Consider the following 27,849-nt stretch of genomic DNA (forward strand, 5'->3'; position numbering starts at 1 on the left):
AACTTCTGAAGGATTTGCCTTCAACTGCAATTATATTGTATGCTGGCGAAACAAAACTATCCATAGCCGCTGCATGTGTATGCACCTGTCCTGATTGATTGAGGGGCCTGTCGTTCAGCAGTTATTGTTTGTTGCTGACTGCTGTTGTTCATTGGTATTTTCCCGTTTGGATATACATGATATATAAATTAGATCGTTGGTTTTCCTGTTCGAATTGTGTACGCTAATATTTTTGGGGTCCTTTATAGCCTGCTGTTTGGTCTGTATCAAAGCCCTGTGTAAAAGGTCGTACTTTGACCTGTGTTTGTTATTATCAGGTTGAGAACAACCCTCCCTCAGACAAGGGGTCAGTTTACTGATGTAGAAAAGAAAATAGAAATACCAAGGATTTGTATAGTTCTTCTATACAAAATATTTGAAAACTGAGAATTTTGTACTCAAAAAGAGGAGAGTTACATCATATTTTAAACAACTTTTTCTAAAAGAGGGGTCCACTTATTTTGAATAATATTAAACTGTTAAAGTAAATGTGTTAACTTGGTTAAAGTCCAGGAATATTACAAAATTCTTGGACATATTTGACCATTTAATAAAAGATAGATATATAGTTCTTTGAGAAAATATGAGCCCTTTTGTACAAACAAATATATTATAACTTATATTGATCCCTCATAAAACATGTAAAAGGGATATTTATAACATTAAGGGGTTGTCCCCAAACTGATTATGACTTGGATGGAGAACTGTCTCATTGTCGGTCACACATACATAGACCAGATTTAATTATTTCTTGGTGAACAGGGAAAAAATACTTCAGAAATTAAAGAAATGTCAAAGTACAAGTGATAAATCAAGCTTTAATATTGTCAAAACCTACTATTTTATGTTTACAAAAAAAATTTACAATCGCTAGCCTTTACTTTTCAAGCTTCGCCTCAAAAATTTGCAAATTAAATATTTTTTTATTAAAATTTTCAAATCGCTCGCTCGCCCCAAATTTTGGAGTCCAAAAATCCGTAGAACAAGAAATTAAATTGGTGTGGCCTAAAAATAAGGTTTATTAGCTGATAGAAAAAACACTGTCAACCAATCAGAAGACACGTTACACCCCAAATTAAATTATATAAAAGTAGAAAGTCATTCTTGATTACGTGGTCAGTGCTGCATAGTATATATATGAGTTAATCAAAGGTATGGATTTTACTCATTATTTAAGGCCGTATGGTGACCTATAGCTGTTAATGTTTGTGTCAGTTGGTATCTTGCGAAGTGTTGTCTTATTGGCAATCATACCACATCTCCTTATTTCGGGTTTCAAATAGTGTAGAAATTGTATAATATTATATAGTGTCCCAAAAGCCGTCGTTGGCTGGGTATATGTTTGTCTTATTTCGTGACTGCCTATATGATATATATATAATGTAATTCATACGTTAGTTTTGTAGACAAATATATGGCACCTTGATAATATAAACATACTGCTCTTGGAGGTATCTTATGTGATATTTACTCAGGAAGGGGAAAATATCCCCCAAGAGGAAGTTCTTTTTACACCTACTTATACGTACTGGTCACCTTGCTGTTCTTGTGTGTCGGTTTTCTCCTTGAACCGGGGAGTTGGTGTGTACGGCCATTGTCCTGGTCAAATGAAAGACATTACAATTATTGTTGCTGCTCCTTTACGCTGAGCAAAGGCTGTATTTAGATGTATAATCATAAAGAGCGACACCATTGTAGGTCGAGTGATAAGCATCTCATAGCATGTTCTCTCGTGACACATTGAAAGTGTTTGTTCGAAACAATGCAGGGTTCGTATATTAATTTCACATGTTTTTATTCTGATAATGGCTTGTAAATTCCCCGCTGGACATCGATAAACAGTCACACTGACATAGGATAAATTGCTATTGAATATCATACTATATAAATGTGATTATTTTTTTTCATATCAACTAGTGATCTTAACAATTAATTCGAAACAACGAACTTCTAATCATCCCTGACTAAATCAGCAGAGACAATTTGTCATTTTTTTGCTACTAATTTATATTTCCACGTTATGCTGATAACGTTAAAAGATGATTAGAATAAAACTGTCTTTGTATTGTTTAACGATCACAGGGACTTTGTTTATTTATAAATATTCTATTGAAGTAAACTGATTCTGATAATTTCGTCGTGACTTACAATGTAGCCGTAGCCGAAGTGGCACGACGTGGCAAATAATTAAAATCAAGTTCAAGTTTAAAAGCTTTAAAATTATTCATAAATGAAAACACTCATCATAGATAACAGGATTAACATTTTGTTCGTCAAACACGCGTTTCGTCTGCAGAAGACTCATCAATTGCACATTCCAAAAATTAAAAAAAGTAACACTTCTTAGATCTGACCGGTCGGAAGCTAGTTTCTGGGCCTCCCTTCACAAGAACGCTCAATTCAAAATATTTGAATGCCAAGAATAAAATTGAGAATGGAAATGGGGAATATGTCAAAGAGACAACAACCCGACTAAAGAGCAGACAACAGCCGAAGGCTATCAATGGGACTTCAATACAGCGAGAAAATCCTGCACCCGGAGGCGTTCGTCAGCTAGCCCTTAAGAAATTTAATACACCTTTTTAAGCCCTCTCAATCTTTGATTTTTCTATAACAATGTTAAGCGGTCAACGGCGGGGTTTTATAGTGCAATAACTAGAATATAATCAGCTAATACATTCCTCTAAAATAAATTTCTGACTTTCAGGGAGAAAAAAAACACAACTACCCCACATAACCCTTTGACGTTAATTGGTTGCTCACAAAATAAAAATCTTAATTCAATAGAACTTCTAAATTTGTTCACCATTTGTATTGTTACGATTTCCTTATGGCACCCCACCACACTTAAAGAACACAATATAAATGTATACAAGTTTTAGCTTTCTTAAAAGCTGTGGAGTGCTTCGCTCTATCCTAACTTAATGTAATATGTGTGCATATGGTAATTTCTAGACAGTTGATAGAAATAAAATGGATTCAATTTGAGAGTGTGCGTTATGTGCCTCTCCTAGATAAGAAGAAGTTATAAAATACAGGTATTGCTTTTTTGAAAACGTTGTATAGGAACATTGTTTAGCAAAATAAATCGTGCATATTGAAGATTGACAAAGCAATTAAAAGTGTATTAATAATTGATATTTCAATATTGAATTTCAGTGTGCAATATATGCATAATAAAACGAACATGAATTAAAGACAGTTGATCGGAACTGATATACACATAGTTAATTTTCCGGCTCTATAATGACTTATCCTGAACGAGAAAAGTCTGTAAAGGCTGTTGCTGATTCTCGGCCACATCATAAAGGTGTAACACCACTAATTCGGGCCCGGCCAGAAAGCACATACCAGAAAGTAGTACATATTTAACACAAAATAGTTCCTACGCATGAGTGTAACTTTCAAAATATGTAGAATATTTAGGTATTTTTGGTATCAAATGAAAGCTGAAGGACTGGTGATCATTGTAGAACACTTTTTGACTTTTAATTTTGAATATTAAAAAAACTGCATCAAATTTTAAAAAGAGGGTACATTTTGTCTGTTTGTCAGATCTGAAGTATCTGTTTGGGTACATTCGAAGTTCTGGGAACCAGTTTTTTCTTATATGCAATTAAAGGTATGTTGATTTTGTCAGTACAAGACACCATAAAGTGTTGCTTTGCAATGCAATGATTGCCACTTTATTTGAACTTAAAACAAAAGAGGTGTGCCTGCTTGAAACGGAGGAATTTAAAATAGAAAGCAATGGGACCATGAATTAGTGGTGTACTTACTAAAGTAACCAATCAGTGATCAGTAATAATTTCAAGATGGCGTGTATGTCTTCTTCAACTAATAGCTCCACACCGTGATGCGAAGCAAACAGTGTGGGTGCCATATGGAACTCTTTCCTTTTTTTGGTTGCAGAGTTTTATTTCATTTTCTAACAATCTCAAATAATCATATAATTGAAAAGCTTATGATAAAAACGAAAAACAATTTTATACAATGTTTTATTCTTAATCTTAAATCAATGCGCTTAAAAACGAATAAATTTCCATCAAATGTTTTTTAAATTTAGAGTCAAAACTGGAATATAAAAACGGATTAGCTACATTGTTTATCATATAAAGTCTTAATCCTATTAAATAAACAGCATGTTCTACAGTAGTCATACTTTTCTCATAAGACTCATCCGCACTATATAATATCAGTATTACAATGTAAGGCAGAAAACTAACAATAAACAAAACTGTGATTGTAAAAAGCACTATAGTGATGCGTTTTTCTCGGTCAGGAACACTCTTTTCCGGTTTAGATAATAATGGATTCGCCCCGGCCGGGCGACCAGTTACGTTTTTAAAAGCTTTTTTTAATCCTTTCATGTCGCGGGTTTGTAATTTGTTCTGTCCTTTCCAGTTAAGACTTGTTTTTGGTATATGGTTTGGTGATGTGTTCCCAGACGATGTTGGTGCATCCGAGTTTTGTTTTATATTTATAATAGGTAACTCAAGTTTTCTTGCTTTTTTGTTTAACTTATTGTGTTTCATTTCATCTTTTGTAGCAGCCGTACCATTTTCGTTACTTTGCTTAATCGAACGGAAAGAGTCCCGTGCCCTTCGGATCTGGTCGGCAGTTTCCTCTTCTATGACATCGAGTTTTATCGGTTCCTTCATTTGATACTTTGTGCGCATGTTTTTTGACATTTTGTGAGCATGGTCCCACAAATATTTCCCAACTATGCTATAGATCACAACAAGAGCGATCATACACCCAATGACCGTCATCAATGTTTCACCATAGAAAATATATCCAACGTATACTTCAATATGATCGCCCCATGTGCATTCTGTTCCAACAGAATCATATCCCGGTATCTGCGTAGTCTTTATTCCGTATACGTACAACGCCGGAAGTGATGCACCGGAAGCACATATGATGATTCCTATCATTGCATAAATTGATTGTTTCTCTGTTAACTGACTTCCAAATGGTCGACATATTCGTCGATATCTTTCGGATGATATTACCACCAGCATTAATCCTGTTGCAATAGCTAGTGTAAAATTTATAAACCGGAAAACCTTACAAGCAACGTTTGCTTGGAACAGATAAGGATATAATTCATCGTATATTTCAAATGGCATAGAAATTGTACAACTGACGATATCAATGGCCGCTAACGTTAACACAAAATTCCTGTAAGTTGAACGATTAAACTTCCGGTAGTAAATATAAAGCACGTGTAAATTTCCAATTGTTCCCATAAGTATCAAAATGGAAATAAAAACAATTACAGGCAGACGTTTGAATACTTCCTGTGAATTTAGTTCCGAGAGTGAAAGCGATTCTGTTAAATTACTGTCCACACTTTTCAATGATGAATTCAAATATAAAATCGAATAATTCATTTTCTTCGTTATTTCATAAAGTCAACATCACACTGGAACTGTCACGAGAACTGTTAGGATAATTGTCCCGAGAACTGTCACTTATATTTGTTTTTGTTTAATCACACAGATAACAGTTATATCCACTGATGAATTCTATCAATATCACATTATGCAACATAACCAATATAGTTCGTACGCCAATGTCATTAGTAGCAATTGTTTAGACTTTCAGTTGGTGAACAGATTGCATTGTCTGAATGAGATATTGTATTTCCGGTAGTTTTATAATCAGATGCAAAATGTTTTTGACGAACCAATCGCGATTGAACGTACACTTTGAATTGTTTACGTGATGTTCAATGACTTTAATATCTGGCAAAAACAACAACAATTACTTTAGCTGATTTACACATTTGAAGGGAACGTGGTTAGGTACTAATGTCTTTGTCCTTTGTACATCTATAGTTATTTTTGGAACCCTTTAACACAAACAAACAACAAAACATTACATAGAGAATATCGTCAGACGTTTTTGATGTATGCGAAATGATGAAAACAGTTGTAAGAATATTTAAACACATTCCAAAGTAGAAAATAAAGAGGTTGTGATTGCAGCTGCTATATATTCATTTTGTGTACGTCGAATTTACGTAAGTTGCTGGTTAATGAATGGCAATTTTGTACTTTAAGAGTTCAAACTAACTAAAATCTTCCTGGTTACTAATGTTTGAAAACTGTGTCCGGGTATGTTGTACACAATTTATGTCCTTTTCGTAGTATCTCATACTTCCGGTGCACGATGTGTGCCTAATCTGCAAAACAAAAACATATACTTTAATCCGAGTTTGACGATTTTAGTTTTCTTAACCCCGTTGTCACATAATTGTATATCGTGCATTCAATTCTATATAAAATGAAAAGGTAATTTATTTAAGAATATTGAAAACTAAAGACGGAATAACAAACCAATTTTTATAAATGATAAAATCCTTGTTTTTTTTTTTTTGTTGTTGCTTTTTTTGTTGTACATGACTTAATTTGAATAATGACAGGACGAACTGAGACGTAAAGGTGAAACATTTGTTTTTATATTGTATAATCCCCCGATATGAGTAAAATAATTTAGTCAAACATTAACCCATCAATTGTCGCCTTGTGAGTTTTAATAAATGATATTGAAATATTATGTGAAGCATAAACTATTTCCATTCTCAATCTTATCGCCATTATCGAGCCGTTTAGTTTTCAGTTGTTGATCAATTCTTTTTTTAAATTTTGTTGAAATGTATAAAATAAAACTGAGAATGGAAATTGGGAATGTGTCAAAGATCAGGGGCGGATCCAGCCATTTAAAAAAGGGGGGATCCCAACCCAGAGTAAAAGGGGTTAGGTTCCAACTATATGCTCCCATTCAAATGCATTGATCGGCCAAAAAAAGGGGGTTCCAACCCCTGGACCCCCCCCCCCCCTTGGATCCGCCAATGAAAATACAACAACCAAACCACAGAGCAGAAAACAACCGAAAGCTACCAATGAGTCACCAACACCGCACACGGAGGCGGGCTTCAGCTGGCTGTGATTTATCATTTATCTATGAAGATGATAATTATGTTTGTAGGTATTCATATGTCAGTTCGTCAGTAGCATTAAAGTACCAAGAAGGGTTGTGCTTTTGCCTATTCAAACATGTTTTGGCGTTGTCAGTTTATTTTCAATATATGAGTTTGACTATTCTTCTGGTATCTTTCGTCCCTCTTTTCTAGCAATGGTGATATGTCGACACATACTTTTGCTGGTCCTTTATTTATTTCTAATGACGTGATGGTCCCTTTTGAATTGTAACTGTGGTCATTATATTTTAATATAAGTTAATTATGGTAGGAGCAGTCATGTATAGATGTATAGTTATGCTCGGAATATTTCGGTTATAGGTATGATAATGATCTATAAAGCATTCCTGTTATGATTTTTTTAGCTTTCAGGTTGTAGGTTAGATTCATTCGGTCCTGTCGTAAGACTAATGTGAGTCTATGCTCTGAACACTCATGATGTATGTAATAAACTTGAGAATGGGAATGGGGAATGTGCCAAAGAGACAACAACCGGATCAAGAGCAGATAACAGCCGAAGGTCACCAATGGGTCTTCAACGTAGCGAGAAAATCCTGCACCTGGATGTCTTTTTTTATGCTCCATTCGATTCTGTTGAACAGCACGTTTACAATCTATATGTTATTCTTATTAAATAAAATGTAAATCATCTATGTGCCTAGTGTTCCTGTTGTATATAATATCTATTTGATTGCAATGAACATTGCTGTTGTATGTTAGGGACGACATCAAAAGTTCAATGAAGGATAAAAAAAAACTGACCCCCACAACCCCTTCTTAACTTGATTTTGGAAAAATTGATTGACCAATAGGGATATATGTAAAATCGATTTTAGATTAACAAAACTTGCAGCAATGTTGACCCCCCCACCCCCAAACTATTCTATTTAAGTTTTTGTTATCCTACATCGATCTTTTGATGTCGTCCCTTATATTTTTTTAGAAGATTTAGTATCATAGCCAGTGAGACAATTATCCACCAAAGTTCAAATAATGCAATTATAGGCACTTGTTCTGCTTTCAACAATCAGAAAAACCCCATACCGTATAGTCGGCCATAAAAGGCCGCGACAGGAAAAAATGAAACAGTTCAATTGAGAAAACCAACAGCCCAAGTTATAGTAAGGGAGCTACCATTTGATTTTTAGGGGAAGGAGGGGGGGGGGGGGCTAGGAGGAAAATTTTTGTCCTGTTTTTTTTTTACATAAATTGTCATCCTGCCTTTTTTTTTTTACCAATTTGCTCATCTTGCCTTTTCTTTTACTCAAAACCCCTGTCCTGCCTATAATTTTCAAATTTCATCCTAGCCCCCCCCCCCCCCCCCCCCCCCTCATCCACCCCGACCCATAAAAATCAAATGGTAGTTCCTTAAAACAACAAACGAAAAAACAATTATGACAGACATAGAGCAAAGACAATCACTGAATTAACCGAACTCCAGGCTCCTGACTTGGGACAGGCACATTACATTAAAATAAATGTACTCTGGTTGTTCTTTTTTTATGTTAGTATGTTATAAGTGTCCCTGTTGTTCTGAGCATAATTCCCTTCAACAGTGACACTTGCAGCATTATTTTTGTACGTTATTAACATTACTCGTATAGGTATTGTTCATTTAACGTTGCCCCGGGCCATTTGATTCGGTTTTAACATGTTAATGACTTTCGAACAGCGGATACTACTGTTGCCATTATTTATTCATGTAGTGATTTTATGTCATTAATAGATATAAGCATTATCTTTTTTGTACGACCATAGAATTCCTGGTATTGACTCCGTGTTGAAGGCCGTACATTGACCTATAATGGTTTACTTTTTTTAAATTGTTATTTGGATGGAGAGTTGTCTCATTGGCACTCACACCACATCTTCCTATATCTATTGGTATGGTTTATTTGATAAAAGATTGTTTCTTTGTGACTTTGAGATGAAGAACATCAATAAATGCGTTGCCCTTTTGACTCAATTTGTACACGCTCATGTAGTTATATTGTGTCATGAATAGATAAAATTATCTTTTTGTTTCCGCTTTATTTGACAAACTAACCACTTGCGAGAGTGTCATTGAACCCCATATGTCGGATATGATACTCAACATGTATAAGTACCCAGCCATGTCCTATCTGTGTTTTCATTAGATGTATTTCTATTTGTAACTATCTGATGAGTTATGCCTTTTCAACTGATTTTTATAGTTCGTTCTTCTGTTGTACTAGTACAACACTGTCCCAGGTTCAGGGGGATACGGATCCCGCTAACATGTTTAACCCCGACACACACTGTATGTATGTTCCTGTCCCTAATCAGGAGCCTGTCGTTTCGGTCATGTTTTTGTAAACTAATTAGGCCGTTACTTTTCTCGTTTAAATTTTGTGACATTTTTGATTTCGAGGCCTTTTTGTGGTATAGACTTTGCTCATCGTTGAAGACCGTACGCTGACATATAGCTTATATTTCTTTTGTCATTTGGTCTCTTATTGAGAGTTGTCTTATTGGCAATCATACCACTTCTTTTTATATGATTGTATATATTGTACGAATAATATCTAAAATACGCAACATGTAATTTATATCCTAAGAAAGTTGATTAAGTTTTATGAATTGGACAAATTGGATCTTATCTTGTCATATTTGGGAATTTATAAAATAAATGAATTTTATGTATTTGTTAAATGTCCAGTGGCTAATATTACATACATATTCAAACAATTACCATTTACCGAAAAAAAAGCAATAATATATTCTTGGTTTTAATTTTTGAGTGCACATTTTGTATTATACTTGTTAGTGGTAATGTGCGTTACTTATAAGTTTTAAATGTATAAACAATTTTAGTATAAAGTTTATATACTATCGCTTGTTTACCATTCGTCCTACGACGCCATACTGTCGTTTAGAATGTAGCATACACAGATAATGATCTTTACAAGAAAAGTGCGACAAAGAGTGTCATCGATGTAGAATTTTATCCAATTGTGATAAAGTGTTTCAATGGTATAAATCTAAAGTTTTTCATGAAATTATGACATACTTTTCATTGGTGAAAAATCACAAATTAGATTGTGTACTACACAAACCCTGTATAGGCTAGTATGGGATTCTTTTTTGATTCGAAGACAATAGATACAACTGAAGCGAAGAACTTCTGAGGAGATTGACCAATGGTATCATGCTGGGGAACACGATTCGAAAAAGGGGAAAAAGAAAAAAAGGGGGGGGGGGGTGTCACGATTACAATCAGAAAAAATTTCCAAAACATAAATTCAAGTTCATAAGGTGTATCTGGACCAGACTTCCGCTCGTTTTTAAGTTTTGTGAAAGACAGTCGGTCGGGTTGTTGTCTCTTTGACATATTCCCCATTTCCATTCTCAATTTTAGTCTTTTACAAAACCGTATTATTTTCTTTGGGTAGTCAGAAAGAGATAAGGTACTCTGTTCGATATAGATCAACATATGGATACAGACGGCTGATAATCCTAAATCATTACAAGTAAAAGTATCAACTGATATTGCGTTTAATTATGTTTGTACTAATTTGAGATGAATTGCCAGTAACTGGACTTTAGAAGAAGAAAACAAACGCAATTGAGACATTTACTACCAGGCTTACGCACTGAGGGGAGTGGACACAACGCCTGCATAAATATTACTGTTTTATCATTTATATATGATGTTTAATATGTTCATTTTTCCATTGTGTATATTGTATTGTATTGTTTGTATATGCCTTCAACCCCCAGGGGTATAAATGTGCATTTCATGAATAAATAAAGTTAATTATTTGAAAGATCGATCACTGAGTGCGAATTCGAATAAGCTGGTTACTTTGATTGTTTTTAAAAGTATAATTTTCAATGGAAAAGGGGAGTGGTATTTTTATCTGCTACATGTACATACAATCCCAAATGGTATCGGTTTTCAAAATATTGTTTTTTTTTATTGACCCCATTTAAGGGGCATAAGCTGCCACGTTCATGTAAATCGACTTGACTCAAATTCTAAAAAAAAAAGAATTTATAACATACTAAAACGTAAATCCAAATTATAAAAAGTCTAAAATAAACAATTAGAAATTCATTGACTCGGGTAGTATTTATTAGCATCTCGTGTGTATTTTAGTACAGATTTCATCTGAATAACCATTTAGATGACCTCCGAAGACTGCCGACGTTCATGTTAACAAAACATCAGCGATATTTCGGAGCCATATTGATTAGTTAAACTGATTGCTTATGGCGAACTATGATTTCAAAATAACGCTTTTATTTATACTGAAACAAAAATAATCGCATTTTATTTTCTTGTTTAGATCGTAGTTAATGCTCCTTCAACTTTATAATCTTATTCTTGACAGTTTTTCTTGTACAGTGTAATCTGCCTAATTCGACACCTGAGTATTCCAACATGCTGCTTTAACCGACACATTTCAATTGTCCAAATTATGCCTATCCTTGCAGAAAAAAACCTGAGTATTCAGACACCTGCTTAATCCGACATTTTTTCAGTAACCCCAGTGTGTCGGATTACACAGGTTACACTGTATTGGTTTTTAATTGTTAGTCTATGCTCCATAATATTTTTATGTGTATGATATTCCACATGTTCCAAACGTTTGGCAATAAGCCTGTCCGATGAAAGTTATTCACGCAACACGCGCTGTGCTTATCACCTTTACTATCAGATTATTACATGGCATTTTTCATATTGCATGTATTATCAGCCCAAGAGCCGCATGGCTCGAGGGCTGATATTGACCGAGGGCTGATTATACATGCGATATGAAAAATGACATGTTATGATCTTTTTATCATATGCTTCAACAGTAGAGAAAAATAACAGATTCACATATTGATCCTTTTACGTGGTTCCCGAAGTTTAAAGAGTAAAAAAGTTCACGGCCGAACCAAAATTTGATTGATTGATTATTGGTTGCTTTACGCCGCCCAAAATTTGATACATTCAATATGAAATCTTTCTATTATATGCCTCAACAGAGAGAAGTTTTTTTTTAATATGGACGAATCGACAAAAACATAATTCAACATTATACATAATGATCATTGTTTGGAAAAGTCAACTTTTTAAAAAAAATTTCTAAATTATGTTTCAGAAAATTTTTAAAAATGCATTTATTAAATAATTTGTTTGGTTTTTGTTTTAATTTTTTAATTTTTTTTATTATTTTAAACAATATATTTTCCAGTATTCAAATAATTGTTTTGTACACTACTTTGTGATGTTTTTCACTGAAAACGTAGCATTGAGGAGTATTTTCTGGAATTGGCCGAGTATTACCGGAATGCCATGTGATAACGTTACGGAAAGGCATGTGATAACAATCGAAGCATGTGATAAACTTTTCATATCAGCCCGCTAAGCACCAAATCGAAAAATATGGAATTTACGTCAATTTAATGCTATTATCATACGGTAAAATTTATATGTTATTTAGTCTAAGTATATGATAATATCGTTTAATAACGCTGTAGATGTATATCAAGTATGTTATTTTAGTTTACTGTCTTAAGATTCGATCTCAATGCATCCTTGTAGCTGTTCTTTAATTTGTTTCATTTTCCAGTTTAGACACATATGTTTATTACACTTTTCATGATTTGTTTATAGTTAAGGAGGGTGACATGGGGGTGCCTATTTTCAAAATCCAGCTTTTTTGGAATTTTTTTCCTACGTCCCATTTTTTTCATTTTTTTTATCAGCTAGATCCCATTTTTTGTATACCCTATATCCAAAGTATTACCTAGAGCTGAGCAGAGTGAAATAGACAGTTGGAAGACCGCAGTGGCGGATCCAGAACTTTTCCTACGGGGGGCCCGCTGACTGACCTAAGGTGGGGGGCCGCTCCAGTCATGCTTCAATGATTCCCTATATAATCAACCAAATTTTTCCCACGAAAGGGGGGGGGGGGGCGGGCCCCCAAGCTCCCCCTGGATCCGCCTATGAGACCGATAATATACGTTTAGCTGCTGCAGCGAGTATTTCATGGAAGTCATGCATTGTTATTTCTATTGTGTCTGAAACTAAGGGAGCAAACATTTAACTAAAAAAAAGGGGGGTATGTTTTTTTTTGTCTGTCAGAAATTGTTTTTTGCACAATACTTTTTTCATCAAATTGGGGATCAGATTTTTTGCAGGAAAAAAACATACCCCCCTTTATTGAAGTTAAATGGTGGTTCCCTTTATATCACATTAGTTACCATGGTTACTGCAAAAATAATAGTTGGAGTTGACTCAGATGGTCAATTTTAAATGAAGCTGACAGTAAGGTTGTTTTTTCTATAACCTATATATCTTGTTATCGACAACAACCATTTTTAAATAAATAACAAAAAAATAACAAATGAATTAATGACTATTAATAAGTAGATATGTAAATATTCTTTTTGATACTTGAAGAAGCATAAACTTTCAATGAAGTGGTTTTTGGTGAAGGTAATTTTTTGAAATATATAATGTATAAATAATGCAGCTCTTAAGAACTAGTTGAAAGATAAAAAAATACCTACATTTGTACGTACCTGCATGTATATCTATATCTATCTGACATTACACTCCCTCTTTCATGTTGTTTATTTCACACGTACATCCCACACATATCTTTCTAAATATCTCCTCGTGCGAAATCTACACCACTTAGACTTAAATTTAACACGATCTCAATAATTAGCAGCTAAAATGTGAAAATATTGATTTTTATCTCTGATTTTTCTTTGATGAAGATAGATTTAAGTTTAGTTAACATCCCATAATTATATTTTCATCGCCTATTTCACTGCTCTCTATAAAAACACGATGAAAGAATTTTCAGCGCCTAAAACTATTACACTGATTTTTATGAATTAACACATATATTGTTATATCGCCGCGTTGAATGAATCTGAACAACCATTAAACGATCATCATAGACAAACTAATGTTATTCCATCAATATTTGAAGTTTTAATCAAATTTCCATTTGTCGAATCAATTAATAATGGTTCTCGTTGTCTGCTGCTAAAGGCTCGCGCTCTAAAATGATAAATTGTATGCAGAACTTTGATCTGTAAACAAACTTTGTAGTAGGTCGATAGCTTTGTTTACATTGTTTGGCATCTTATGCAAATAACTTGAAAATTTTGGAAGAGCTACTATTGTCTGCTCATCTTTAATATCGTCTGCTAAGCTTCAATATCGTCTGCTCGTATTTAACCGGAGGTAGGCGACGGGATGTTCTTAATATACGCGATGCAATCGACCCTTATTCGCCCCCCTTTTGACACTATTCTGACAATAATTTGGATAACAAATTTTCTGAATCATATAGAAACGAAAATATGCCATTATTAATATCAATTCCATATTCCAATAATGAAAAATGAATTCAAAGGAAAACCCGGTATTCATTAAGTAATCTCTTCAGCTACATCTGCAATTATGAATCTATTGAAGTAAGTATACATGAGATAATTTTATAGAACATAGTCAACTCGGTCTCCCACCTGCTAATGAGACGTGAAGCAATAGGCCCAAGACCACAATTAATTACCCCGCTTTTCGTTGTATATAGTTCCCTTTAATTAGAGTGTATTTTTCCTTAATATATTCTTTCCCCTCCTCACTCATTTCTTAGATTTTTTTTGGTGGAAATGAAAGACGAGAGGTGAAATAAATTTTTGGATGTTGTATTTTAACTAATTTAATTTGGAATGAGTGATTAGGCCAAGTGCAAAAAGGTAATATTTACAGTTTTCGGAACATCTCTTGACTTGTCAATAGGGATATGGATGTGTATTGGCTAAATTTGTAGGATGTGTGACTGCAATCTTTCTGAATTTTGGATATATTTTTGGACTAGTACTGTACATTACACACACACAAAATTTGACAAAAAGATTCGGTGCAATTTTTTTAATGAGACAAAAAGTTATAAAGAACTGATAGAGGTATTAATTGTGGTCTGTGGCCAATAAATGCTGCTAATGTTAGGCAGAGTGTGTGGTTATCAGGTTTGCTTGACAGACAGGAACTAAAAATAGTTAGGATAGAACTCAAAAATACCAATGGTTTCGCGTTTTTATGTTAGACCTGTAGAATATTTTTTGATGGCTGGATGAATGACTAGCTGTTTAACGTCCAGTGGCAATTGCAAACTAAATGCATATTCGGGACGAGAACAATCATGATATGGAAATTCACTCTGCTTTGTATTCGAACGACAGGCTGATCGAACGTTCTATTTTACAAGTTATCAGTCCGCAGGAAGGCATATCATCTAATAAAATACATTATTCTGACTCCAAGCACATCAGCGTTTACTCTTACTTCAAAATACACGTGCTTAGCGACGAATTAGCAATACCAATTTCCAAGTACTAGTATTTGGTTTAACCAAGAACTATCGCACTCGAGATGAATACGCTACCACGACACCCCCGTTAATTTTTTTTTAAAGTCGATGATTAAATCCAGATGTAACTTTTAGCTCCAATCATTTTTATGGACGTTGATTTGTACTCGCATGTTCGACTTAAACTACGCTCAAATTAAGGTTAAAACTCTAAGGAAAGTTGACGTAGAACAGTACGGTCGTACTACAGAAGACGGTTAATTTCAGGGTGGAGTTTTATTTTCAAGCCGTAATAACGACTTATAGCTAAGTTGTTATAACGACTTAACATATTTATCTTGTTAAAACAACTTAGCTAACTCGTTATAACGAGTTAGATTAGCTAAGTCGTTATAACAACTTAAAATAAAACTCCACCCTGACACTAATCGGTTTCCGTTATGGCTGTTTGGTTTTGGTTTTTGGTGTTTCGTTCTGTCTAATGTTTTTATATCTAACCTCACTTGCGTCCTGTTTTCGTGATCTAGATACCAGGAAAGTAGTTTCATACATATATAATTATATTCCCGAGGATGACAGTTTGACTAAGTGCATGTGATTTGCATGGTGGGGGAAGTTTTCGACACATCAGATCTCACTGCCTTTGATGTTTATGCGATTTCTTCGATTTTTATTTTCTCCTTTGATTTGTCTTTTTAAGTCGATTTACGAAAAATTTTGCTTTAATTTTTCGTAGACGTAAATTATAATAAAAGCATTATTAGAAACACAGGGGCGGGTCCAGCAATTTTTAAAAGGGAGTTCCCAACCCAGGAGAAAAAAGGGAGGGAAGTTTCAACTATATGTCCCCATATAAATGCACTGATCGTCCAAAACAAGAAGGGTTCCAACCCCCGGACCCGCCACTGAAACACGTGGTAAGCTGGTACGATTTAAATGGTACACTTTGAATGTTAATTTGGAGTTATAAAATTAGGTCAGATGTTTCCAAAACTAGGCTGCAGCTCCCTAATGCAAAGTTAATATTGGTTAGACAGGTGCAAAATGTGAAACGAGAAGTGTTTACCCTCCCGGAGCACCGGGTTTTTGGTTGCATTGACGTTGATCAAATTTTCTCATTCTATGTAGTTTTCGTATTTGCTATTGCGAAGTCCGACTCCGACATATGATTTGTTTAATGTATACTTGATAAATAACGACTATTTAAAAAAAAAACATTTCTGCTGTTTGATGAATATTTGTAAAATAAAAGCAATCAATGGACAATCCACCAAAATTTGTAAAAAAATAGTGGTCTTCTGTTTGGATAATGGCACTTCCAAAATGATACTCTTTTCCACGTTCACTTTTTGGAAATATAAGACTCCCCTCTTGACCCTCGAATGACATACCTTTACATTTTCACTGCTTGCAGCACATTATATAATTACGCTTCATGTCAGACATATTGAAAAGTAATTAAAGGCATCTGCTCGCTATTAATGTAAATATTACAAACAGCCGATTCTACAAAGAATAAAAGATGGATTTTACCTTTTGGCGTTATAAAGCGTGAAATTTTGCAATTTCTTTTAACCTGGCACGCGGATGACCCCCTTGGCCTCTCCCGAAAAAAGCACGGGCGTAATAATTAGGAGACATTCAGGTAATTATCTCTAAATTGGGCGATTCTAATATTTTTATAATATAAAAGTATATGTACATTTTTAGTTCACCTGGCCCAAAGGGCCAAGTGAGCTTTTCCCATCACTTGGCGTCCGTCGTCCGTCGTCGTTAACTTTTACAAAAATCTTCTTCTCTGAAACTGCTGGGCCAAATTCAACCAAACTTGGCCAAAATCATCACTAGGGTATCTAGTTTAAAAATGTGTCCGTCGACCCGGCAAACCAACCAAGATGGCCGCCATGGCTAAACATAGAACATAGGGGTAAAATGTAGATTTTAGCATATAACTCTGAAACCAAAGCATTTAGAGCAAATCTGTTATTCAGGTCAAGATCTATCTGTCCTGAAATTTTCAGATGAATCGGACAACCGGTTAATGGGTTGCTGCCCCTGAATTGGTAATTTTAAGAGAATTTTGCCGTTTTTGGTTATTATCTTGAATATTATTATAAATAGAGATAAATTGTAACCAGCAAAAATGTTCAGCAAAGTAAGATCTACAAATAAGTTACATGACCAAAATGGTCAGTTGACCCCTAAAGGAGTTATTGCCCTTTATAATATGTTTTATCAATTTTTAATTTTTTGTTATCTTTTACAAAAATCTTCTCTGAAAGTACTGGGTCAAATTCAACCAAACTTAGCCAAAACCATTATTAGGGTATCTAGTTTAAAAAAAAATGTGTGCGGACGGTGACCCAGCCAACCAGTCCAGATGGCTGCCATGGATAAAAATAAAACACAGGGATAAAATGTAGATTTTGGATTATAACTCTGGAACCAAAGCATTTCGAGCAAATCTGACAAAGGGGTTAAATTGTTGATCAAGTCAATATCTCTCTGACCTGAAACTTTCAGATGAATTGGACAACTGGTTGTTGGGTTGCTGCCCCCAATTGGTAATTTTTAAAGAAATTTTGCCGTTTTTGGTTATTATCTTGAATACTACTATAGATGGTCAGTTGACCCCTTAAGGAGTTATTGCCTTTTATAGTCAATTTTTAACAATTTTCATTAATTTGGTAAATATTTGAAAATTTTTACAAAATATGTTCCTCTGTATCTAAAGGGCCAAGTTTATTTCAGAAAGAGAAAATTGTAAGTAGCAAGAATGTTCAGTAAAGTAAGATCTACAAACACATCACCATCACCAAAACAATATTTTGTCATTAATCCATCTGTGTCCTTTGTTTAATATGCACATAGACCAAGGTGAGCGACACAGGCTCTTTAGAGTCTCTAGTTATTTTCATACTGAAAAGGGTTTTATGCCCCATCTACGATAGTTCATTATTGTCTTTAACAGATTCATAAAAAATTCTGAGCCAAAACGTAGAATTTAAGCATTGTATTTAATTACTTGCTGTAATTTCAGTCATTGTCCTTTAAATTATCGATTTTTGATTGGTCTCGACGAGAGGGTAACATTAAAAAAAAATGTCACCTGCTCAGCCATGTGATAGAGTAAATTTACACCCTCGTATTAGCTAATCAAAAGATGGCATTTTAACGTGAAGTATAATAAATATAGTTACAAATGCATCCTTCTACTATTGTAAGTGAAATATTCACATGACAAAAATACTATTATTTCAAGCAGTCGTTGAACCATGAAAATCGAATCAAGAACAGTGGATATACCAGAGACGGGAAATTCTTAACATAAGGTATCAACATATCATCATATATACAAGGTATGTCTTCTGATTGATTCAAACATTTTCCATAGATATTTTATAGTGTGTCATTCTATGTTGTGATGAGAGTTAAGGGTGAAGGTTTGGTACCATTAAAACGTTTATACCCGCTGCAATTAATTGCACTTGTCCTAATTCAGGATTTTGATGTTCAATAGTTGTCGTTTGTTGATGTGGTTCATACGTGTTTCTCATTTCTCGTTTTTTGTTGTTGTTTTTTTTTTATAGAAAAGACCGTTGTTTTCACCGTTTGAATGATTTTACACTTGTCATTTTTTGGTCCTGTAAAGCTTGCTGTGCGGTGTGAGCCAAGGCTTCGTGTTGTATACCTATAATGGTTTATTTTGACTTGGATGGAGAGTTGTCTCATTGGCATATATAGCACATCTTCTTATATCTATGGTGCATCCGGGTCTTCTAAACGATAAAACTTTACACAATGAGTGTACGCTTCCGCCGCTGCTATCGCCGGGTAGTAATACCTATGACTTGCATATGACAGAGTGCATCAAACGACAACCATTGCATTACAGGCTATTAATTTTGCTTAGGTCAAAGAATGCGGCGAGGTTATGATAATCACTCAACGTTTCTTTTAATCATGCAGAGTGGTGTTATAGCACAACATAAGCACTGACTCTTAAGGAGGTCGACCTAGGTTAAGGGAAATAACTCTTAAAATCATCAGTACGTTTGTGTCAACCATTTTCATAAATATAGTCGAAGCTTCTAGGTTACTTAGAATATTTCCGATCTGTTTCACGTAAAACCTTAAAATACATTGATGAATTTTCCTTTTACAAAAGCATCACTGATGTAAAGAAAAAAGTAAAATAACAAAAATAGTTGTATCCCTGAACCAAGGTCTATCCCATTAAATGCAATGGAAAAGTCAAATAAAACAACGAAATGACACAGCAACATTATTTATTCAAAACACTGTTCAACTTGTCATCAAAAATCACATTTTATATGTTAACTTCGAAATCAGGTTTCGTTCTTGTTTTTCTCTCACTTTACTTTGACAATGGTCGCGAGCATGAATTGTCGTTGAACTAATACATCGGTTCCTCGACCAGTAAGGTATTGACGTAGCTGTAGAATAGCTGTTCTGATATATGAATGTGTGCACTTACTCTTATACTCCTTAATGTTTTATGTTTGTAATCAGTCATCTTAATATACAAAAAAAGTAATACCGTAAATGCATTCATATATATTCGATTACTGGTAACCGTTTTTCTGTCCTACTTACATCCCTTAAAATTGATTGCAGTACCAGAAGCATCGTAAATGCATATCACTTTCACACATAGACTGGTTTCCGTATCTTTGGTTCTACTTATATCGCTGAATAGATTTATTTACAGTAACAGTAGTGCCGTAAATGCATATCATGGATACATAAAGACTGGTTCCCATATCTGTTGGTTCTACTTATATCCCCTAAGATATTGAAGTCTTTCTCATTCTGGTGTTCTACGGTTGCTTCAAAAACACCATCACTTGGACTCAGTTGTAAAACTAATAAATAACGCTCCCGAGTATCGTCTTTTGGTTTGTAGAAAAAGTATAAAAGGGGTTTCTTGTTTTGAGTCTGTTGATCGTAAGTTAAGTGCGTGTGTACTCTCTTAGCTGCGAGAATTTTCTTTAATTTTAAATCTGCACAAATATCTTTCGGAAGTTGCTCGTTTATGTGGGATATAACGAACGAAGTAAGTTTTTGTATAACTGGCATTTTTGTTTCAACTTTTTCTGATGAATAACAGACACAGTTATGTTCGTCGATTCCTGCGTTTGCGCAAGATCTGTCTTCCGGTATTGGTCTAAAAAGGCTAATTCCTCTTGGATAAGGTTGTCCAACTTCCTTTGGTTGAAAGTTTTCGTTAAGAATATCAACCATTGTTTTATGAATGTCAAAAGGGGAAGTTAATCGATCTATATTAGTCTCCAAATTTTCATGCAAATTCGGATATTTTTGTTTTATATGTTCTGGAATAACAACAGACATCAATGGTAGTCGTTCTTCTAGCCTTCCGATTGGTGTATTTCTGATTTTATCGACACGTGACCCATGGTCGCTCATGAAGAATAGAAAAGAATCATCTAAAAATCCCTCTGTTTTCATAAAAATAAGAAGATCTAATAGGTCGTCATCTGCAAGTTTGATAAAATTAACATAATTATGACTTAGTTTGTTATTCCACACTTTCGCAAATTTAAAGTCATGACGATATGCTATTAAAAATCTTTTCAAATATTCAATGGCTAATACATGCATTGGGTTATCCCCGTAACACAAATACGAGTTGTCTCGAAGCTTAAAATTCTTATCTTCGAAAAACTGAAGCACGTCTGCTAGTGGAGCTTCAAATAATTTCATTTCGTTAATAGCTAGATAAAATGGTCTCATATAATGATTTGTTGGGGGCTTTGAAAAACCACCTCCACCACTGGTCTCTAAATTATATGTACATAATCGGGGCCAGTCTTCCGAAAAGAACGTGGCGGCACCTAGCGCTGAAAAATTTCGCCAAATGAATGGATGGTTGTCATAAGGCAGATTCGGTATAACTGGAAATTCCTTGGTAAAGGCATAATGTCCGGTCATGACCGGAGCAAGATTAGGTAACGTTGTATCAGCAACCTTCGTATAACCTTTTAAAACATAGCCGCTTAAATTGGTTTCGAGATATTTAAGAGTTTTCGGAAGCTCTCGAATTGCTGCTAACCTGGACACAGAATCTAATCCAAACATGAGAATATTATAATTTTTTCCGCCATTTTTCTTCTTTTTAATAGTTTTGTCTGATCGGTACACTTGTAGATGCAATCGACTGTATATTTTCTTCTTATTAATAAAACAATTCACATTTACAAAATCAGTTTTCACTATCACCGAATTATTAAACCAAACCTCATTTCCAAGTTCTAATGTTTTATCATCTTTATGCCTTTTAATTTCTTGGTAATTGCACGTGACAATCTTTCCACGTGTCCTTGTTTTGTTTATATGCAACGTTGCATTATAGTCGAAATAAACTAAGTCAGTTTCCTTAGAACACACAATTGGATCTGGTTTCCAGTAAAATTTCATAATTTCCTTATCGAATGGGTTAACTTGGGGTATCATACACTTTGCCCAAATATTTCCGTGTACGTAAGACATGTATCCGGGTCCCCAATACAAGTGGTAAATTGAATAACTACTTAACATAAATATTCCACCAATCAAAATTAAACGTTTTAAAAGATTATAGTTCCTTATTAACTGTGCTAGTCGACGTCGAACGACTCTCAATGGAAACATGTTTGATGATACTCAGTACCAGTATACGGATGAAGAATATTCTTGTCTTCCGCCGCCTGTGCAGATTTTTACCTCGACTTCGCCTCTGTGTATTTCTTTACTTTAATGTTAACTGGAAAATAAAATTATCAAATATAAGACATAAAAAAACGAGTGCAATATTATGATAAGATACGATACATCAACTTCGTACTTTATTTGGCCTTTTTAACTTTTTTGGATTCGAGCGTCACTGATGAGTCTTTTGTAGACGAAACACGCGTCTGGCGTATATACTAAATGTAGTCTTGTTTTCTATAATGAGTTTATTTATATACATTGTATTACCAATTAAGGGCCCACAAGGGGCATATATCATGCATATATATTTCAATAATTGTTATAATAATAATAAAAACTACTTGAAAAACAAGTCTTGAGACAATTTTTCCTAGTAAAATAAGTACCAGACATTTTACTAGCTATGGAATTATTTTCATAAGAAAATTTGTCCTAGGACTTACATTCCTAGTAAAATCATGGACATGAACTTTTAATTGCGTTTTGAACATCACCGTATCTAAACCCATTTATGTCTTAAAAGATCAATTTAAACATGCAGGGTCTAGACATGTTTGCTTCCTAATCATTTGACATCATAAACACTATAACGGTGATGTGTCACGACTTTGAATAACCGTGAGGGTCTCGTAAAGTCGGTTCTTAAACATAATCCAAAAGGCCTTGTATTGTAATATTGTCATTCCTTAACCTCCCTCTTTTCTGTAGTAAAAGCAATCATGTTAAAGCAGAACGCACGTTTGCCTCTGAGGGATAAATAAGTGCACACACATGTTAACTCTGATGCCCCGCGTATAGTGCGTGTCACGCTCTGAGTGGCCTTTAGCTTATGGAACAATCATTTAACTTCAAAAGGGGGGAGGGGTTATGTTTTTTTGTCTGAGTCAGAAATTTTTTTTTTTTTTGCGCACGCGAACATATTTCTTTTGAAGTTTTTTGACACTTTCGATCAATTTATTATTTTCAAAATTAAACACTATACGGTATGGGGGAAATCTTTATTTAGAAATTTGTTTGCTATCTGCTTGACCAGAGTACCGGGATAATTTGTTTAGGAAAAAAAAACATACTACCCACCCCCTTTAATTAGAAGTTAACCGTCCGTTCCCTAATCTATCAATAGGCAAGTGGTTTTCCTATCCATGCAACATACCATAATTTTCCAGTGCAACTTCATTTACCCCCCCCCCCCCCTTTTTTTTCCCTCTCTGTCGACTGACCATGCAGAACTTACACGTACATTTTTTATCTGGTAAAAAGATTTTTCCTTGAACCTTCATGATATATACTTGTCACTGGACGTTTAACAATAAGAACGGTCAATCAATCATTCATAGAAACGTTCAGAAATCAAATACAATATTCAAAAGACGAACAACTTGGATGTATACATACTTTATCCATTGAATGATCATGATAAATTGGAATTTAGAAAAAAAGACTGCAATACTAAAATATTTGATTAAAGTTGCAAATATTTACACAAAGCAACTGCGTTTTACATATTTCTGCATGAATCTGATTCCAATATTGAATTCAATGGATGAATGACTGTTAAACGTCCAGTGACAAGTTTTAATAGATATTCAGGACGAGAGTAAGATAATGTGATGTGAAATATAAACCTTGCTTGGAACCAACCCGACACGGTAAGTCTTATGTTTAACGTGTTAGGTATGTGAACTATATAGGTAACAATACGCAGAAAGACAAATCATCCTACCCGTTCTGAATCCCAGCCGACCAGTCTTTGTTCGAACCCACGACCCACCAAAACGGTTGAAAATATCGAATTGATCATAGGTTCTTGGGGAAATGACAATTCCAAGTCTCTGATATACAAATGTAGTGTAATATCTTTATAATGTATCAGTGACCACTGTGGTTAGTAAAGTTGGCATTGATTATAGCAAATATACTTTATTTCTTGTATATTTACAAGTTCATATTACACAATAAAATGGGAAAATAATTGAAATTAATGGAAAAAAAAACAAAAAAAAACTCAACGGATTTTGTAAAAAATGGGAGGGCTAAAATAAATGTGTCCTCTCCCCAAGTACCAAGCTCCAAATAAGCATACTAAAAAATATGATAATCATTCGTCTAGTTGTCTGCCAAATTTAGAGAAATAAATAAATATTTGTTCTGAAACAACCAAAAAACTACTGTTTGAAGTTGATTAAATTTGTTGAATTTATAACTTTATTTAAAATTTATGCCTAATTGTGTGTGACTGTGTTCGCCAACCGATCTACTTGCCTGTAACCGCGCCTATATGCATTTTATGTTTTCTATACTTGGTTATAAAAGATAAGTTTTAAAAATGTCTGTAAAATGAGGTTAAAAGTGTATATTGGATTATCCTTAACTTGTGTTGGCAGTTGATCGAGCCAACACAATTGCAGGTTTGAATATTTAAATCTAGCTTACATTGAAATTCACAATGTTTGCAAACCAAAATTAAATAATAATCTTTTTCATACACAAAATAGTTGTCCTATTGTATACCTAAGTGATTAGCGTACCTTTAAATAATGTGTGTGAATTCGTGGGTCAGACTTACGTTTTTAAACTTGATCAACTAACTGTGAAAGTAAATACGGGTATTTTGCGAGAGTTTTATACACAAAGGTGTATAGGATTTTGTATAGGAAAAAGTATTTGATTACAAAAGGGGGAGTTCAAATATCTTAAAATCTGTTTTCATAAAAAAAGTTCATTTTATTGTTTTAAAAAGTAACGACTATTCTGCGACAGTATGCACAGACGTGTATTTATATAAGATTTTGTATAGGGTAAGGTATTAAATTAGGGGGGGGTGAACTCTCTCTAAAAAAAAACTATTTTATATTATCAAATTATCAATTTCTTTCATATTTAAATTCACAGCGTTTGTTTTTTTGTTTTGCGATAGCTCACACAATCGTGTAAAAGTTTTTGTATAGTATAGAAAAAGGCTTTTGATAATAAAAAGGGGTGTATGTAAAATCTATAATAACATATAAAAACAGGTAAAAGGTCAGGGACAACGTTAGAAGTTATCATTAAGATATTCTAATGTATTTTTTTGTTGTTGTTTAGATTATTTGCTCTAAATGAGGGTCTGAATCGAGTTTACATAATAAAGAATAATGGGCCAAACGTGCAGGATAAAAGGGGGACTTTAGAATAGAGCTAAATAGGCAATTTAGTTAGATCTTTAACTGTACAGATGACATTCATAAGTACTGAATGTACCTTTTCTATGCTTTAACTTATCACACTAATTTAACTTTAATTTTACCTACATAAATATGTTAAGTATTTTAGTTTCAATAAGAATGTAAGTATTACATGTATCAAGAGAATCATAGAATTGAGAATGGAAAAGGGGAATGTGTCGAAAAGAGTGCAACCCAACTAGACCACAAAGAAAAAATCAGCCCAGGGTCACCAATGGGTCTTCAACACAACGAGAAAATCCCCAACCAGGAGGCGGGCTTCAGCTATCCTCTTAACAAAGATGTGTACTAGTTTAAAGAAAATGGACGTCACACTAAACTGCAAAACATATGAATGAACTAACATTAAAAATCATACAAGACTAACAAAGGTCAGAGGCTACTTACTGGCTTGGTACAGACATAAATATGCGGAGGGGTAAAACATGTTTTGTGAGATTTCTACCCTTCTCCTATACCTCTGGCCAATGTAGAATTAAAAACACATACAGCAATACGCACAAATATATAAATTGAAAGTAAATCAAATATTTACAAAACGACTGTTTTTAGACAATTCTTCCGATTTACTCTTGAATGATATACATGATATATAGATGTCGTTTGTGAAGAATGGAGGAAATAGGCATTTTTTGGTCCCTTTTCCCGACTTTTTTTTTAAATATTTTAGCCCAATAATTTCTATTCTAAAAACTAGTTGGGAACAACCCCCCAAATGAGGGTTACCCTTAAATGATGGACTGTCACTCGGACAAAGGGTCATTTTACTGTTGTAGAAAAGAAAAATGAAAAACTTAGATATTTTAACTTGAAAAGGGAAAATTTCATTATATTTGGAATAACTTTTCTAAAAGAGTAGTCACATTATTTTTAATAATAAAGAAGATATAAGGAATATTACAAAAATCTTAGACATTTTATAAGCATGTAATACCAGATAGATGTATAATTCTTTGGGAAAAGTTTCTTCAAATGATATACATATGTGCTCATTTGTACTAAAAAGTGTTTTGTACCAAAAAATATTTGATATGAATTGAAATGTAAAGGGATAGTCATCAAATTGAGGGGTTGTTTCCAACCTGGTAAACTATGATCTACACACTCAAACAACTTACTTTGATTAAAATTGGGTTGCAAGTACACACATTTTAATTCAATAATAGACCAAATTCTTCTGTCCCTATAATGCATATATTTCCTAATTTACATTTGCTTATTATTGCTTTTGCTATTTTCTATTATTTATATATTTATTTCACCCTATAATGCATATATATATTTTCTAATTTACATTTGCTTTTTATTGCTTTTGTTATTTGCTATTATCTATTTTTTTAACACAAAAGAATAAATTAAACAAATATAGAAAATAGCAAAATCGATAAAAAGCAAACATAAATTAGGAAACATGCATTATCATAGGGACAGAAGAATTCTGTCTAATTCAATAAGTATTTCGTTTTTGCTTCAGGTTAAAAATATCAAATCATGCATACATCTATCTTTATTTGACTTTAAAGTAAAAACAAGTCAGAAGATGTCCACACGAACTAGACTGAATAATCGTCCTAAAATTTGCCCTCACAGTATTTTAAAATACTTTCGAAAATCTAGACTTCAAAACATCACTGATGGAAAACGATATGTTCAACTTTAACATGTCAAACTGGTATAAGTTTACTCCAATATAAGAGGGGTGGATAGTAGGGCCATACTTCCCCCTCCCCCTCCCCCTCCCCCCCCCCAAAAAAAACAAAAAAAAACACAAACTTCAAATTCCCTCTACCCTGAATCCCGCTTTCCAGCAGTTTTTTCCCTCGACCCTGTCCACTCCCTCATATATATGATCGTTAAATAATATTACATGTCAATATTATGTTGTCATAACAGTAGATTGCCATAATCAATTGAAGTATTTATATTTCTGTGTGAAATTTACACCGACAAAGTAGATACAACAGTGCCATACTCACTAATTTTTAAATTTTCTAGTTATTCAGAATTTTCATGTAATGCAATATTTTCATCATCAGTCTTGTCATGCAACATTTGATTTGGAAATAATATCAATTCTATTATATTCTAAATATAAATATAATATTTTACCTGTCTCGACTCAGGTATATCTTCTCGGCTACGGTTCACTCAATAAAAAAAATGGCGTATAATTAGTACTGACACCTAAAAGATTTAAATTTCTAAACCGAACGACCAATATTATGATATTATTTAAACAAAAGGTCAAGGAAATCGTGTTCACTTTTTAATGTGAAGGGAGCAATCATTATCGGATACACATGGATCGATATAATGATTTTATATTCACTAGTCTATAATTTTGGCAGAAATGTCTTCAAAGTTCATCAGCCGTGAGTTAAGGTACAGAAAAAATCACATATGGGTCGTTTTCAAAAAATGTCGAATTTTCAGTACACCCATGCTAACTTTTTTATTTCTAATGGAAATTTCAGTTGTAATGGTTTAAATGAAAGCTTGTCGGATTTGTGATTCAGAACAT

At 33.8% G+C, this 27,849-nt stretch overlaps 2 protein-coding genes across 4 annotated transcripts; both read right to left on the reverse strand.

The window, feature by feature from the left end:
* Positions 1-4,023: 4,023 nt before the first annotated feature.
* On the reverse strand, positions 4,024-14,204 carry LOC139502500 (alpha-2C adrenergic receptor-like). 2 transcript variants are annotated; one of them, XM_071291982.1, is made up of 2 exons: positions 13,565-14,204; positions 4,024-6,229 (listed from the first exon to the last, which is right to left on the reverse strand). In XM_071291982.1, the coding sequence occupies exon 2, from the start codon at positions 5,433-5,435 to the stop codon at positions 4,050-4,052; it is 1,386 nt and encodes a 461-aa protein (XP_071148083.1). In that variant the 5' UTR covers positions 5,436-6,229; positions 13,565-14,204; the 3' UTR covers positions 4,024-4,049. The 2 variants fall into 2 exon arrangements, with proteins under 2 accessions (XP_071148083.1, XP_071148084.1); XM_071291983.1 differs by having other exon boundaries at positions 13,553-14,202.
* Positions 14,205-19,647: 5,443 nt separating this feature from the next.
* Positions 19,648-27,552, reverse strand: LOC139503309 (uncharacterized). Of its 2 annotated transcripts, none has more exons than XM_071293072.1 (2): positions 27,438-27,552; positions 19,648-22,156 (listed from the first exon to the last, which is right to left on the reverse strand). In XM_071293072.1, the coding sequence occupies exon 2, from the start codon at positions 22,042-22,044 to the stop codon at positions 20,095-20,097; it is 1,950 nt and encodes a 649-aa protein (XP_071149173.1). In that variant the 5' UTR covers positions 22,045-22,156; positions 27,438-27,552; the 3' UTR covers positions 19,648-20,094. The 2 variants fall into 2 exon arrangements, with proteins under 2 accessions (XP_071149173.1, XP_071149174.1); XM_071293073.1 differs by having other exon boundaries at positions 27,305-27,461.
* Between the last annotated feature and the right edge of the window lie 297 nt (positions 27,553-27,849).

The sequence above is a fragment of the Mytilus edulis genome, chromosome 14, assembly GCF_963676685.1.
Source record: "Mytilus edulis chromosome 14, xbMytEdul2.2, whole genome shotgun sequence".
Taxonomy (NCBI): Eukaryota; Metazoa; Mollusca; class Bivalvia; order Mytilida; family Mytilidae; genus Mytilus; species Mytilus edulis.